General features: G+C 38.0%; 1 protein-coding gene across 4 annotated transcripts in view; it reads right to left on the reverse strand.

Annotated features, from left to right (window-relative positions):
* Window positions 1–2,722: 2,722 nt before the first annotated feature.
* Window positions 2,723–17,866, reverse strand: part of UXS1 (UDP-glucuronate decarboxylase 1) — a 54,941-nt gene continuing 39,797 nt past the window's right edge. For all 4 annotated transcript variants that reach the window (XM_085583128.1, XM_021538064.4, XM_085583147.1 and 1 more), the window contains 6 exons: window positions 11,795–11,914; window positions 9,765–9,808; window positions 8,657–8,717; window positions 7,168–7,225; window positions 4,775–4,878; window positions 2,723–3,540 (listed from right to left, as the gene is read on the reverse strand). In XM_085583128.1, the coding sequence (XP_085439254.1) occupies window positions 3,409–3,540; window positions 4,775–4,878; window positions 7,168–7,225; window positions 8,657–8,717; window positions 9,765–9,808; window positions 11,795–11,914 (519 nt within the window). In that variant the 3' untranslated portion in view covers window positions 2,723–3,408. The remainder of the gene's footprint in view (window positions 3,541–4,774; window positions 4,879–7,167; window positions 7,226–8,656; window positions 8,718–9,764; window positions 9,809–11,794; window positions 11,915–17,866) is intronic.

The following is a 17,866-nucleotide window of genomic DNA, read 5'->3' on the forward strand; positions in this document are numbered from 1 at the left end:
CCACTACTCTATATAGGGTAAGGGAAGCTGCAAACACCTTAGACACAGAAAGTACAGATCATTATTTCCCCGTATAGCAAAAAATTAGGCATGAGGCTTCTCTAGGTTACATATTCATGGAACTATTTAAAACAAATTAGGTCTGTGTACCCCTCTGTAGCTTCTCTGTAGACTAGCAATGTGGCTGACAATACTCCTTAGCAGCCTACATAGAGAAAGAAAGGAGAAGTACATCATGCTTGAAATAAATAACAAAATCCAACAGTTGATCTTGTGTTGTAGTAACCTCCAGCAGCAGGAGTGGTCCTACTCGTGAGGATCAAAAGATGCATGGCAATGGGTGCCTTGCACACCTTTCCTTCTGGAAAGCTGGTTCCACTCAGCAGCACCAAGCCGGCCAGTTCCCTCTGCTGCATCATGTATTTCTAGAGACTGAGAACTTGCATCCAGCACCAGCTGAGCTGCCCATTTGTACAGATCACTGTGAGTAAATAGGCACCTCAAGTTTGGTCGTTAGTTTTACCTTGTTTGCCTGACCAGATGATAATAGAAAATTCCAATTCTCAAATTTTCTAATGGAAAAAAAAAAACCCGAGAGCTTGTCTCAGTTTCATTTACTCCCCAATTCAGTATTTCCAAGCTCTCAGTGCTGTATTCTGCTACCCTCCATCAAAAGTGGCTCTTCTGGAGAGGCAGCAGCTCATTGTTACCTGTGGTTCCCAGCACACTTGATGCCTCTCTCCTGCTGATAGGTCTAACTCCAGACAGGAGCAGAGCACCAACAAGCAAACCTCCATCTGCCTTTTTGAAGACTCAGTTCAGACAACTTCAAAGTACCCCAGACTTTCAGTCTCAAGCATCAGCAGACTCTGAACATGATTCATGCTGTTTGAATCAGCCCCACGTCACTGGTTTCAAAACCTAAGGGCAACAGCTACCTCAGCTCCTGTTGCTGGAAGACACTATTAAAAAAGAATATGGGAGCTGAATCAAGAACCTCCGAAACGAAATCCAGAAGCAGTACAAGGAAAGTGGGAAATCCGCAGTCTTGTTCGGGCCCAGTGGGAGGCATCACACACACTCACAGATGGGTTGTACTGGTACCAGCCACTTGGCCTCTCTTCAATCTGCTCCTTTTATGAAGGAAGTCAGGCTGAGAAGTAACCTAAAGAGCTTTTAAATACTTCTCTCTTGTATCTAAAGGTTCAGACTCCCCAGGGTTTTTTTTTTTTTTTTGAACACACACATTTTGTGCTAGTCTGTAGTAGCATCCTTGTGCCTGTACAAATTCACATACTTTCTATGGAAGGCACTGGATTAAAAAAAAACCAAAACAGCCCTGGAAGTAACAGCTGGTAGCCATTTACTCTCCATGGCTGAGCTGAATGTTGAACCAGGGGTATAACCACGTCCATTTCTTTATAGACTTTGGCATTTACATGAGGAGTGAAACCTAAGGAGAAAGAGCATCATCCCCCAAATATAATCTCAATTTTAAGAGTTTTAAGGGTTAAAACCTCTATGCTGGAAGCTGATTACAGTTCTCTCCAAAGAACTATTGAAGAAGTGGGCACTACTTTCACACATGTCCAGCTGTGGCTTTGAGTACAGGGAGAGGCTGTGCTTTGTGAGTGTTTCAGTAATGACAGGTTACAGGCACATTTGAAGCAGCACACCCTGGTGTACTTTCCAAGCAATTTAATATGGAATAAAAACCCAGATCAAGGACCTAGAAAAAGGCTTCATACAAAAAACGTAGATCTCAAGCTGCTTGGCTGTGAAAAGATGGAGGTAATGCATAGTATCTAAATTCCACCTCTGAATCCAGACAGGAAAATGCACCGTGGCTCCCCATCTCAGCAGTATGGCAGATTTCCAATGGGAGAAAACGTGCACTTGTGAGCAAGGAAAAACCCATTAGTCTTAAAAGGATCCCTGCAGCCCCACTCCAGGCAGAGCACAGCAATGAATGCAGCATGCACTGCTGGAGTCACTGGGAACATTAGCAGACAGACTGGATGGGACTCCAAGCCACGCGAGCACTGGCAGACAGCTCAGACAAAGGGTCCTAAATGCCACACTGCTCTCAGAGTCTTCCCAGGGCTGGGCATAACATCACTGCTACTGGTAATTCCCAATTTACCATCAACCTAGAGATACTCAAAAGCTAATAAAAACATCAAGCTCTAATGAGATAAAGTCAAGTCACTTTGCTTGATGAGGTTCAGTATTTTAAATTTTGAGTGGCACTAAGCCAAAATACCTTTTAAAAACCAGGAGAATTATTAAAAATAAGGGGAATTGAAGTTGTTTTTTTGTTGGGTTTTTTGGGTTGGTTTTTTTTTTCCTAAGATGATAGGCACAGTTACCAAAGTTGAAAGCATTTACTGGCACTTTAGTAACTACTTAAAATAGAAACACTTCCTCAGTATTCCCTCAGGAAGGCTGAAGTTAAGCTCCATGGTTTAAAGAAATATTTTATTCCTGCATCACTATCAACTACCTGAATTGAAATAGATTAGGATGGTTTTGTCTGATCTATTTCAACAAACATCCTGCAGCCCATACTATACATCTGTTAGGAGACAAGCAATGCAAGACCAAAGTTATTAACTTTGAGTGAATTATTTACAGTTTGTTACTTCATATTCAATACACAATAAATCCACAGATGTGTAAATCCAGAGAAATGCCCACAGTGAAACCTTGAAACTAGTAAACAGAAGTTTCAGTATTTTATTAAAATAGCATATTCAACCACTGTAACCAATAATACATTAACTTTATTCCCAGAGTACGCACAACACAGTAGTGATTCAAAATATCCTTATCCATGGTAATCAATGAAAATATCTCAAATTCAAGTGTACAACTAAAACTAAACCTTTGAAAAAATCTCTTCTCTAAAGAATACATAAAGCTCTCATACAGAATTCTTTTAAACTCTTCTATATGCAGATGTGTCTCTCATTTGACAATACCACTAGTTTTTTCTTATGCATAGTAGAACATCTCATATTTTATAGTACCCATTTTATAAATAAATTGGCATTTTCCATCCCATTTGTGTTTATCATCAGCTTCACAAAGAAACCAGTAAATAAAACTGTCAAGGACAGTCACAACAAAATGATCTCACATCAAGATATAAAACTTGAAGATACTAAAAGATGCTTCTACTCTATTTTACATAAAAAGACAGATTTAAAAAGTGCAAGGCAAGATTTGCAGGGAAAGGGAATATTTATGTTATTTTTAGGCACATCCACTTCTTTAAAGCAAGCTTCAGAATGAAATTCCAGTTCGTTCTTCATGATACCTGTTTTAAAGTCTCTCTCAAAAAAAAATTAAAAAAAAAAATTACATCCGTCAAATGTCAAGCAGGGAATTTCCTGTCCAACTAAGTCTTCAGTTATGTCTTGTTCTTCCTTTTTTCATCCTTGCAGGTTTTGGTTTGGGAATATACTGATTGTTGGCCTGATACTCAAGTTCTTTACGGAAGTAATGAATTGCTTTATTCAAACCTTCTTCCAATGGGACCTGTTCCCAAAAGTGAGGAGAGAATCATATCACTCTAGGTTCACATCAGCTCATTTCACAACAGTATCTTTTTCTAAAACAGCTATCACAAGGGAGCCAAGGAATCTCACTCTTAGCCAATCTAAGTATTAACAGCACCACATGCTGGTTACATCCCCTCACTGCTGACGCAGCTGAGCTTTTAAACAGCACATATATTTTCTGACATAAATTGAAAAACCCAACAAATTTAAATCTCACACATGGTTATGATGGGTCAGTTTAGTACCAAAACGGACATGCATAATTCTACTTTCAGTTCCTAATGCACTGAAAGAGACAAACACCCAGCATTTAAGTCCCCTCTGTTTGTAAGGATTAAAGAGCCTTTCACAGCATGGTATAAAGCTGGCATCCAGTATCTCATTTGATAGTCTTAAATCCTATACAAATAATTGTAATCCTACAAATTGCAGTGCTTAAATACAGGCACAGAATATAGAGACAAGAACAACAGAGTTGTTGTTTTCTCAGGAGCCATATGCTCTGACATTCTTGCTGACACCATCATCAGTACAGGAAGATAAAAACAGCAGCACAAACTGCTTGCCTTGCTGTACCAACTCTGTACTACTACTTCAGAGCAAGTTTTTTTACTGCCTGTGCCAAACACAGAATGCCAGAAATACAACAGTTTGCAACACTTTGCTATCACCCTTGTGCTGTCAGACATGGTCTACCAATATCAGGTGTCTCTGTGAATCTTTTCAGAAGGACCTGGATCCTTTTCTATTATTAGGCCTACATTTATTAGGTAGGTGCACATGTTTACCAGAATGATTTTTGTCTTCAAATTTAAAGAAGGCTACAAACAGCTCTGCTAGTTAGAACTGAGAGCTAGCTATGAAAGTCACACTTTTTCCAGGAATTAGGCAGATCTTACCTCTCCAAGCAAACCAACTCCTATTGCCAGCAACAGGAATGAGGATTGCAGCAACACCAGCAAACCCATTAGCTATGGACTTGGTAATGTAAGTAACTATGCACCATATAATTTAAATGATTCATTTGGCTTACAGAAAGGTAAACATCTCATAATATGCATATGAAAAAGTTAAAATGTTAAAACTGTTCTGGAGATGGCATTAGGCAGATATTCCAGTAAGGGAAATGTACTGTTATCATGTGCCCCCCTTCAGGACGCTCTGCCTCCTGGTGTTTTACCAAACAGCAACAGTAATTCATCTGTACATACCACGGGTTCCCAGCCAAGCAGTAACTTGGCTTTTCTGATGTCAGGTTTTCGTTTCTGAGGATCATCCTGTGCTTCTGAGAGAAACTGGATTTCACTCCCACTGCCTATTAAACAAGACACCATGATTTATCATCTGCTATGCACTATGCTTTGCATTTGCATCTCTTCTACCAAATAGAGCAGCAGGTCTTTCTGCACCTCTCTGCTCCATAATTCAATCACTGAAATGCTTTGCATAGACACAGGCTACACTGCATGCAACAACTGGGCAATCCACCTGTCCCACATGGGTTCACAAAGCATTTCACAAAGATTTCAGCATGGATTCACAAAAATTAAGTTACACTAACAGACCGGTCTATTAACCTTCTCTGAGGAAGGTTTCAGCAGTAAAGGGCAGAGCAGTGGATATCACTTGCTCTGACTTTACTGATGCTTTTGATCCCGTAACACCCTCACTGAGTGCTGGATGAGCAGTGAGAAGGACTGAAAACTGCATGGTCAGGCCCAGAGGGTGGTGATCAGAGACTGGTAACTCGTGCTATAACCCAAGGGTTAATGCTGGATCAATACTGAATTGCTGACACACCAGAGCACTGTGCTGCCATTCAGATTTCAAGAAAGGCAGCTGGAGAAAGGGCTCCAGGAACCTCATGAAATTCAACAAGTTCAAAGTCCCGAATCTGGGGAAGTACAGGCTGGGGGCCAAAAAGCTGGAATACAACTTGGCAAGAAAGGACTGAGAGTCCTGGTGGGCTCCAAGCTGAATACAAACCCATGTGTGCCTGCCACAAAGAAAGCAAATGCTATCTTTGGGCTGCAGAAGTGCTGCCAGCAGGACAAGGGAGATCAGCTTTCCCACTAATCAGCACTGATGAGATCCATATGGAGAACTGAGTCCAGTTCTAGGCTCCCCAGTACAAGAGAGACAAGGACTTACAAAGCGAGTGCAACAAAGGGGCCATATGGTGATGATGAAGGGACTGGAATATGAGGAAAGGCTGAAAGACCTGGGGCCCTTCAATCTGGAGAATAAAAGGCTATGGGGAATTTAAACAATGTGTATAAATCCCAGATGAGGGGGATTAAGAAGAGAAAGCCAGGTTCTTTCCAGTGGTGCCCAGTGACAGGATCAGAGACAGTGGGCACAAACTTGAAACACATATGGCCCAAGGAGGATGTGGAGTCTCTACCCTTGGAGATACTTAAAAGCTATGTGCAGATGGTCCTGGCCCACTGCTGGCTTTAGGTCACCCTGCCTGACCTGAGGGGTTGGATCAAGTGACCTCCAGAGGTCCTTTCCAACCTCAATCATTCCATGATTGTTAGCACTTTGGCATTACAAAAGGACATCAATTTCTTTTTGCCCATAATCTCCAGTCTGATTTAAATAACCAAGCATTTGCCTTTCCTCAGAACAACACATAGAAAGAGGCCAATTCTTCTACCCAAATCTAGCAAATAGTTTACATGCCATTTTAGAACTAAACTGCCTCCCCGAGTGGACTGGAAAACATCAAGTTGTTTGTGAACAGACAAACAGAGGTGACAATCTATGTGTCTGATGGGTTTGGTGCTGTGATTGTTTGATTTCCTTCCATGATCTGTGAATTTACAAAAGTTTTCCAGAGGGAACAGTCTTTTATTAGAAACAACACATGCATCAGCTTCTGTGTTATATGTTTGCACTCGTCTTTTTCAGATCTGTCAGAAGCACTTCTGGAATGTACAGACTAAAAGCCCTTGGCTAATGGCAGCAGGATGTTTCATCACATTAGGGAGCCACACTAGAAGACCAAGCACAACCATTTCCTTCCTTTCTTGAGAGCTCTGATTTGCTACAGGTGTCAGAGCTAGAATGAAGAGGAAGCCACAGTGTTTTCTTCCCAGGTGATGTCAACCCTTTCAAGAATCACTGTTAGAAACAGTGAAAAGAACAGGAAGACTGTTGACACAGCATGAGGTTTTTAATGATAGTTGAAGGACCACAGCCTGCAAAACTGAAGAACTACCTTCCTGAAGTATCTCTCTTGCAGCTAAGATATCATGCAGGCCATTTTCATTCAAATATTTTACATTTCATTTATGTATTGTCCTTGTGCGAAAACAACCTAAAAATCTGTCTAAAAATTATAAAAATTAATGGGTATAGATTGCCTAGATACACAGAAAATGTATTCATTCTACTCTTCATGCAATAGTTTACAGATAATTGAGATGATTTGGATTATCTTATTAATATTTAATGATATTAATTTTATCAAAGGCATTTAATCCTAAGAAATCCAAACCTAATTAAATTATCTACATATTACACACACTAATCAAGTAATAATTATCTGATGACAATAAGTATTTCATAAACTTTACAAAGAATTACTAATCGTACTCACCAACAAGTTTTTTAATTAACTGGGCAAACTCTAGGATAGTGTGCTCTTCTGGGTTTCCCTACAAATATAAGAGATGCTCATTTCAATAACAATTAAACACCTTACAACATGCTAGACATAGTTCCAACAGGGGCAGGTTAAACTCTGAGAAAGCTAGACTTTAAGCTTTATTCTACTTTATTGAAAAAAAAAAAAAATCCAACTTTGACAAGTTCCTTACTCATCAGAAAATTTGTCCTCCATTGTATTCATGTTGATAATTCAGTGTCTGTAGGGAGGTGGTGTTCCCTGCCTCCTCTCCTCTCGCCCCAAAAAAACCCAGTCTGTAAAGAGCTGGAAATTACAGTAAAGGCCTGTGTCACTGAGCAGCCCACAGAGCCGCATCATTTGGAAATCTGGATTCAAGGACTGTGCCCAGTTGCGGTATCATGAAGAAGTATGGTAAGTTCTTGGTTTATCCAAAGTTAGGAACCCAGACTCATTTAGCTGCAAACAATTGTTTCTCAATCTACTACAGCTTACATATCAGTATGTAAGGGCTGTTTGCTTTCCTATACAATATTCCTTTTCTTTTTTTTTTTAACCAACTTGCACATAATTTCCTGACCAATATTTTACAATCATATGCTGAACACTTTCTGCTAGGATTAGCTCATCTTCAGACTCAATTTCCTCCATCCCTAGATTTCCTTGTTTCAAAACTCTACCACACCTTGTTTGACCAACAGCTGAGCACTTAAGACACATATTAAATACTGAGTTTTCTAAAGACAAAGCATGTGATAGAGTTTAAACATATCAGCATTTGGATAGAAACACAGAAATTAATTCATAGCCACAGGAGAAAAGGAAAATCTAGTGAACAACTGCCCTGCAGAGCTGAGTATATGATTTGGCAAAAGTATATGATTTCTGGCATACACCAGAAATTACTTTGGATATGCATACTTTTTCTATTCTTAAATTCACTACTAAGAAAAACATGACAACAAAGAGGTCAGAACCAAAATCTTACTAGAGAAGTTAAGTTCCAAGCATTTTACAATATTACAGAACTATACAATAAAATACTATCACATTTTCCTTGAATCCAGGGTAGTATGAAATTTTTTCTAATTATCTAAAGCTGAGTATTCCTTCAGTGTTTTTTTCCCCACTAAAATCAGTCTTCAATCATTTTCTTGGCACATTTTGCATGTCTCCCTGAAACATTTATTCCCTTTGTATTCTAATTACATACACCTTCCTAAAACAAGTGAAAAACTCCAGCAACTTTATCCTGTTCTTGGAACTGTAAGATCTCAGTATCTAGGGTCTTAGTCTTCTTATTTAGAAAGACAGTACATGGAAGAACACATTCTTCATAATGGAAAGACCTTTTTTTGTTCCATTTATTTTTTCTACAAATCAGTATCAGTGACAAGGAAGAAAACACAGGTGGTGTTGACCAGTGCACTGTAACTCAGGAGAGTGGAGCACTCATACTCACCAAGTTGACAGGACTGCTGACATTGCTGTTCATCAATGCCACCAACCCATTCACAAGATCACTGTAAAAGAGGGAAGAACAGATTGGGGAAATTTCCACTTCTCTATAAATAATATTCTTGGTCTAGAAGAGATCTGGCTCCCAAGTGTTCCAGTAAAGCAGATTACGCAGCTGAGGAATGCTGAAATCAGATTTATATGAGTGCATGTTTTCTTGAGTTTTTCATTAAAAACTTATTAATATTTCCTCTTCTCTCCAGTATCCAAATACATCTGGCGGCTGATTTCCAATGAATTTCAAACAGAATAAAGCAAGTTGTAATGCAGAGGAACATAACACTACCACCTGCTTTGCAGCCTGCTGTTTGAATTGTCTTCTCATTTTCAGAATTTCTTAAACCAAGTTTGTTAAAAACCAGTATTTTGGTGTTACTTTCTCCCAGCAATATAACCCAAAATTATGTTGGATTATTAGCCACAGATGTAGCACCTTGGCCCTAGACACAGAAATCCAGATCCTTTTCATTATGACTTATAATCAAGAAAGGAATGGGTACTTTGACCTGATGGGGTTTCTTTAACATCTATTACCATTGATACTACCTTCAGCAAAGGGAAAGAATATTTTCAAGCCAAGAATGCTTAAAACAACCCAGAAGGCCAGCAGAGGATTTTAGCTTTTTTTTTTTTTTTTGTGCACAGTCAGCACACCAACCACAGCAGTCCCAAGGACACGAGGTGGCAGCATTGCATTAAAATGCAAAGAGTGACAAACCATACAGCACTAAAAGCTTGTCTGTTACTTGCTGTCTCTGGAAGAGCATGTTAGTACCTCAAATAAAATTCTAAACCAATTAATATTTTTCTTCTTGATATTTTTAAAGAACTCCATGTCTCCCTTCTGAAAGTAAAGCTGGATCCTAAGAGCTCCAGTAAAGCAGATCAGGCAGCTGAGAAATGCTGAAATCAGATTTCAATGGGTGCATGGTTTTTTGAGTGCCTGTATTAAAAAATGATTTTTAAAAGTAAAGCAAATGCACATGCATACAAAGCTGACCAGTCTAACCGAACCATGAAGTATATTATCAGCCAGAACAAACAAGGCTTACCTGACATACTGGAAAGCTCTTGTCTGAGTTCCAGGTCCGTAGACCTAAAACCATATGAGAAATAGGGAAGTTAATAAATACAGAAGACCTTTCTAGCCCAATTATCTTTCTCCTTACCATTCTAGAAAACCATCTCAAGAAGAAACAGTTGAAACACAAGCTCAATGTTACAGGAATGGAAAAAAAGTGCTTGCAGAGCCTTTGCCAAAGTATCAGTTCATTGAAGGTCATATTTCTCTTGGATCTGTCTCCAGTAAACATATCCCTAGGCATTTTGCTAATCAGAACTCTACATGAAGGAAACCCTTCTCAGGGGTGTAGGACAGAGTGATGCTTTGTCCTCTTCTGGAACACTGAAAGAAGGTGCAGCCTGCACTCACAGCCAGAAAAGAGTGCCAAACATTTAAAGCAAACTTCAGACTACTAAGATGTGGTTTTGATGAGAAGTTTTGACTTGTCCATTAACAACAGACAGCTTCAAGAAGACCACTAAATGTTAGTGGTTTCTCAACAATTTTTTTAGAGACAGTGCTGTGTTTAAAGCAATCAGGACAAAAAAAAAAAAAAAAACAATGTGGCTCTAAATATTACTATCTAGGGAAATAGGAAGCAGAGTAATTTCTAGATGATACAACTCACAAAGTGACCTGTACAGATTTGTATCAAAACCTTAGAGGGGAATAAAAGAAGTCTCCTCATGTTACATGCTGGTACTTTGGAGCAAGTTGCTGAAGTTCAAAGAGACATTAATGTATACTTGCAGCATACAGAATGGTATTTGATACCATTTCTTTTTCACAGTTTAACCAAGTGTAGTACTAAACTCTCTAGAACATGAATACTTCCATTCTGAAAGCTATTGATAGGCACATTTAAGTGGTGAAAACATTTCAGTTTAACTGAGGACTCACACATTTTACTATCAACCTGCTGCAACAGAAAGGAAGGACAAAAAAGAAAGCATGCTTGTTTTCCTCAAGGACAGAAAGGGCAGTACACAGGCCATCTGTTACTTGGTATGCCTTGTGCTCTCCAATGCTGATTCCGAGTCCAAAAGAATTCCTATTTCAGCACACACTGCGTAAGATCAGGGGTCTAAGATTTTACCCTAAAACTGATTCAGAGAGGAATGCACCAGGAGCACTATGACAGCCTGATGGACTCCCAAACAAACAGGAAGCATATTTATGTACTTATATAGAACTTCCTGCATTTAGCTTTACTTTTAGCATGTGGGATAAGTTTTACAGAACTATGTATTTTTACATGATTTTTGCAAGGTCACTCATGTGGTTATCATTCCCATATATAGGCAATGGCTGGAAAATACAGTATAGTTTCTCTTAATAATCTCTCTTTCACAATAACAAAACAACTATCGTCATGTTTGTACAGGCCACAATTTCTACAACTCAGTGACACTGCTCTCTCAAGAGATTATTTACTCCATTTGAACAAGAGCTCTGAACTGAGAGACCAAATACATAGAGTATCTAAAGAGATCAACATACTTGGTATTCCTGTCAGCCAAATTCTGTGATGATAAAAGAATGATTATTTTTTTTTACGCCTCAGTCACTGCTTATTGCTGCTAATTCATTTTATTTGACCTGGTCAGCTAAAGAACTCTCCCCTTACTTCTTTTCTCAGATCTAATAATTTTCAATATCAGACAGTTATTTCTGACAGAAAAGTGATGTCGGGCAGAACATTCTATTGTAACCTCTATTATAATTACATTCTTGCTGAAGTTTAGTCAGCATGGCAATGATTGGATTTTGTTTATATCATCAATACAAAGAATGCTGAAATGTTTGTGCAAATTGCACAAATAGTGCAATTTGGGAAAGATCAACCCCATCAACAGAGCACATCTTTAGACATGTACTTTCACACATTTAAGTCTGGTATACGGGACCACTACATTTTGGAAGAGGGGAACATCAGTATTGTCTAAAATCTTCATTTGCAACACATCAGGACAAGATATAAAGGTGAATGGTTCTTCGTATCACCAGGTCATCACTTACTGTTAGTGGTTCTCCCTGGAGGGCTTGTAGGATAAAATTACTGACAACTCTTCCATCATTCATATGCATTCGAGGACCAAAAGTATTGAATATTCTGGCAACCCTCACTTCAACTCCCTCCTGTAGCCAAAGAAAAAAGAATTGTTACTTCCTTAATAAAAGCATCTATCTTCCTAAAAGTGTAAACTCTACCCTGACAAAATCTTTTCAAGAATCCCTCCTTCAGCTTTAACATGCACTATTTTCTAATAATGAAGCTCTTCAAATCTCTCCTCAGCCCTCCTGAAAAATGTAGTGGATATAGCAAGGTAATTTATACTAGCTCTCAGTATTTGTAATGCAAATCTAAATCAGTGCTAGAACAGCTCATGATTTCAGCATGTGCATTTGTTCTACTAAGAACTTTAAAAATGTTTCAATAATACCCTTCCAGTAACAACTTACTTCACCTGGGACTTAGCTATTTTCTTTGCACACAAAAGTGAACTCTCACAATCAGCCGATATAGTCGCATTTCCATAGATTACAGAAGTCCATACTTTAGAAAAGCTGAACATGTCAAAGAAGTATATTTTACAAAGGCCATAAAGTGGTTTTGTAACCACAGCCACAATGTTTTCTAGCGCCCTTCTTATTAGGCTATCAATCAAAGTCTTCAATGGTGTAGTTTTTTCTGAGAAAGCACTTTCATAATTTCCAGAAGCTCTTTCTAGAGAATACTTTGCAAATCTTCAAAGCAAAATGCATCAAATATGTGAAACTGGAACCTTTCTGGACAAAGCATTTTAACAGTTATAGACTGCAGACTGAAGTAATCTCTCGAGTTATTTTGATGGACACGTTCATTTGGACAAGCCACAGTTTATGATAAAGACTACAAGAAGGATGTTTGGCCCTTGTGAGTTAAAATGGAACACTGCTGAGCTCAGAGCAATATGGTATGCTGTAAACAGATAGATGCTACCATCTGAGCATGACAGTCACAAGGTAGAGAAGAAAGTATCAACCTCAGTACAGGCCTATGTATCCTCCTGAATTGCCTAGTCCTTCCACATCCCAGAAAAAGACATTCTTGTATCAGTTACTGGAAAAAAATTGTCTATTTGTCTGAAGCACACTTTGTGTGCTTTGATTCAACTGAAATCACAAACACAGTGTTCTGGAGTTGCAAATATTCCTTCCGTAACATTTCTTCAGAGGGTACACAGAACATCTTTTATTTTCCATGTATTTTACTAAGGCATAGACCAATGCTTGCTCTCATCTTGGAAGAGGGTGCATGTGGAAGAAGTGCATTGTCACTACATCTATGGCCAAAAGCTGCAGCTCACACACACTTCACTCAGAAAAGACCTGGAAACACATTTTTCTTGGAAATAAATGTAGCTTCACATACAAGAGACACGTGCAGGAAAATGTGACCTTCTCTCTTAGGTCTCTAAGTGATTCATAAACAAATCCTCAAAGATGTTTTGTGAAAGCAGTAGAACTAGCTTTTCACAGGTGAGAGACAGGCAAAAGGGACATTAAATACATCAGCTATTACTTGATGTTGAGAAATCAGAAACACTAGGTAGTACAGGTAAAGCCCAACACCTCCCAGTGGAGAAAGTCAAACAACATTCAATTCCATTTAACTGCAGGTAAGATTTCATTTGTCATGATCAAACCTTGTTTGCAACTAAATGGTAAACTAACAGTAAGAAGGGAGGTAACTATTGTGCTACAGGAAAAGAAACAAAGTCTTTGTCCAATAAGCTTGTATCCACAACAGAGGCAAAAAAATAATCTCACAACATCCACTGGGTCCTTCCTGCTAAAAAAGACTCTGGAAAGAGCAGAAGTCCCTTTACATGCAAAATGCATCAGCTGGGAACATAGTCTTTATTTCTTGCTAGCTAAAAAAGTATAGCAGTATAATATTTCAAATGTATACCTCCAGCAGCACATTACAGAACCATTCCCGAAGCCTTCAGAGCATTTGGAAATACTCTTACAGAGCTGCTCCTGCCTTTATTTTGCCCAGCACTTTATCTCAAGAAGGCCACTGACTTCTTCAGGGAAGGGTTGCATTTCACATGGGCTTTCCAGGTACTGCCATTAATAACAAGTGCAGAAAATAAGGCACTTGGAAGCTAGTATTCAAGATAAAAATAACTCATTAAACAATGCTGACCAAAAAGACTTTTGCAGTGCACAAGCTATAGCAGCAGCCTTGTTTTCCAGTATTGCCTGGAAACTAGCAAGAGATCTAGAAAAGAAAAACAACACATTCTCTATAAGCACTTACTCTTGTAACAATGAACCCATTATTTCTTCTCCCTTCAATTTATTCACCTCATCCCACTGTAATGATGTCTTCTAAAATGAGTAACATTTTATTTATAGTATCATCTAGTAAAACTTTTCCCTGCAGCCTACTGCTTTGAAAAATCTATTTTCTATGCAGCTAATTTTTCATTTGCCCCTTTAAAACTGGAAGCTGTCTCCTCAAAATAAACTCTTCCACAGACAAAGAGATTTTGGAGCCAGTAACTTAAAAATTGTCTTAAGTCTCCTTTTGCTGTTTAATGAAAATCTCAATTAAAGTGATCCTTTTATTATTCTGAGCAACTCTATTCCTTTTTGTATTAACTTTGCCTTAGCTATGTCCTATTACTCTGAATATTATCAATAACATGTAGTAATTACTGACTACTGCTACCATATACCCACTATCAAAGTCAATTACTTACCAGATTTGCAGCAGTAAGTAATGTACAGCAGTTTATTCCATGCTAGAGAAAAAAAAAAACCCTCTCTGGCTCATATTTATACTGCTAAATGTAGGAGATCTTGAGATCTATCACTAATGCTGAGTTAAAATTTGATTACCTGTCTTCTGCCCTCACAGTTTAAGACAATGCTTTCCTACAGCAGACTGATCAGAAAAAAAAATTCCTTGAGCAATCCAGAAAAAGAGCCTGAGAGCAAGATCATAAAATGCAGATTTGTGGACTAGCAAAACACTTCACCTCACTCTATTATTTACCAGTATGAATTTCTTCACAGAGACTGTGTCTGTACAGATAAAAAGAAACAGTAAAAAAGCAGGAAAGGCTGTTATTGCTTACAAAGATACCTTCTCTGAATAAGTACTCAAGACTATTCTATAGCTGTCAGTCAAAATGCAGTATTAATTATGCAGTCTCCCTTGCAAAACAAAGCTGTCCATGGTTTTCAGCATGAATCTTTGCTGGTGATTTAGTTTTAGAGATCCCAGGTCCAGGAACTATCAGGGGTATCAAGGATGTTATAATAACTCCTTAATTTAAAAAGACATATTTTAATTTTATAAGCTTTTAAAGAAGGGATATTTCCTTGTGTTGACTGTCTTAGAATCAATATAATTCAATTAAGATCAATATAATTCAAATACCAAGTTTCTTTTAATCAAAACAATTTGAATATGGTATGTTGTGTCCATAATTCACAAGGGTATCAGGCAAGCTTCTTCTATTAATTACCAGTGCTTCCTTCTTTGTAAAGTTTGAGAGTCTATCTAAACAGCAAGTATGGGTTAGACCTCCCTGCATAAAAGATCAGGAAAGGAAAAGCTACAAATGCCTGCTCTCCAGCAGACAACTGGAATTAAAAAAATTCTGCTGGGGAAGTCCAGAAAGTAGCAGGGGTATCACTGTGACCTGACACAAATCTTTACCAGTGTATCAGCCAAAATTACTTTGATTGTTGTCAGCATTCCTTGCTCTAATAGTCACTTTCTTACTGATTCATATTCTTTCCCATGTATTTCACAGATCATTAACTCTCAAAATTGTTCCCAAACCTCTGAATTGCAATCACAGCAGCATTACTAGCACTATGTACACTGGATCCATCTATGATGTGTTTAAGCTACAATACCCTACAGTGAGGTTGGGTCCAAGGAATTTTATTTATATATGCTGTCAATTGTATAAAAAAATGCTATTAACACTCTGTTACTAATAGATTTTTAGAATTATTTTGCAGAAACAGTGATGATGCGATATGAATTACATAAACACTAAAGCTCCTAAACAAGCTAGGAAGGACAGCCTCAATCACCTGAGTCTATATTTTGGGTATGATGCATGTTCCTGAACACAACCTACAATTTTACAGCTGAAATGTAATGCTTATAGTTCAACACTTCAGCTATTTTAAGGCAATTCCAAAACTATCACTTAATGTGATTGTTGTATCACAACCAAGCCCATTTCTTACCACCAAAGCCTTCAGAGTAACATAGCTGGTATGAAAAAGTGGATGAAGAAAGTGGAAGGAGAAGAAAAATTGTCCTGTAACATTCCCTAGCAACCTGAAGTGTTGCTTCAGCTCTGGAGAATTTCCTCAGTAGTATAAGAAAAGAAAGAAATCTAGTTCACAAAACACCATTAATATGCACAGCATTTAAACTGGTGTGTATTTTTATTTACAACACATGTATGCAGATGATGCAAATCTCTGCCACAAAGGTAGTATCAGATTTTAATTAGTATTTAAATTAATCCAGAGTATTGGAGCAAACATTAATACCAAGATTTCCAGGTAACTCCAGAATGCCAAATGCAATTTCTTTAAGATTGTAGAGATAACTGAATGGCAAGTCCTGAGCATGCACAAAATTCACACCACGATACTGCGTGCTGAAACTCCCCTCCCATTGCTTTTTCAGGTGATAAAGTCAAGAAATGCTTAATTCATAGGGTCAAAATAAGTGAACAAAACACCACCACCAGGAGAAAAGAATGCACTAAAAGTGCCTTGGTCAGGACAGGAACTCTGACAACAGCAAACAGTCAACTTTGACTAGATTCAAAAAACATTTGGATTCAAACAGGATGTCTGGAAGCATAATGCAGAAGTTTAATTTTACTTCACATTTTTTAGACACACTATTAGTTATTTAAGGTACCTAGCAATGTGCATAATGATGGAAACCTTTGTAAGAAATGATCAAAAAAGCAAAACAACTTTGCCTGTTTCTTCTTTTTATGGAAGCTGGGAGATTCTGGAAATATTTTAGCCTGAAATACTGCAAATCCTACTGTTTGGGGCTAGGTCACTCCGCCTGAAAATCCTCTTAAAAGCACAATGGTTACCTGCATAGAGGAAATCAGACCTTTTCAAAAGGTAACATTTCCTCCACTAGTAACAACATATCACCTAAACACCACCTACCCCCTCTCTTTTTCCCACACCAGCTCAACAGTGCTTCAGAATATATCTGAACTTAGGACAAGCTTGGGCAGACTACATTAACCCATAACAAAGTACAAAAAATATGTCACAGAGCTGCTTCTAGGACAGACAGGTCATTTACATCATGAGTTTTTACTGAATGTATGCATGCACTGCAGTTCCACCTTATAAACCTTTCCTATTCATTGTGAATCCTGCATAAAACTTATGAGATGCTATCATGACTCCATGATTTTAAGATATAGTCCATGATTTTAAAAATTACCTACTAATGCCCTTCTAAAAGAATACGCAGTGTGTACCACAAACCTGTAAAAAAATGCAACACCCTCTAGCACATAAAAAATTTCTCATTAAAAACTGCAACCTTCAACTGCAAATAGGTTTCCAAACTGATAAGGAATATTTTGCTACAGTGAAATACTGGAGACATCATCCTGAACAAGAGCAATGTCACCATGTTGGACCTTAAATGATTTAAAAGAGAACAAAGGAGACAGAACCTCTGCCTTCTCAGTCTGGTAGAAGAGATAAGACAAAATTACTACTCTATACTAAAATACCATCTCTTAAAGACTTAACACTTCAGCTTGATTCTGTTTTCAAGGTTTATAAAAGTACTCAGAATTTTTTAATTTAAAGGTTTAAAATTCAATACAATACACTATGTTTGATTTATACTTTTGTATATTAAAGCTGCAAATAACAAGAAATACTGATACCATTTTCATTAATGTGCCACATTTGCTAATTGAATAGTCTCCTAGAGCATAGCTGAAACACAATTAAGCAAGATTTCCTTACAGCTAAACAGTCAATGCTATGTTAGTTAATGATGAATTTCTACTT

This window comes from Lonchura striata, chromosome 1 (assembly GCF_050655825.1).
Source record: "Lonchura striata isolate lonStrDom1 chromosome 1, ASM5065582v1, whole genome shotgun sequence".
Classification (NCBI taxonomy): domain Eukaryota; kingdom Metazoa; phylum Chordata; class Aves; order Passeriformes; family Estrildidae; genus Lonchura; species Lonchura striata.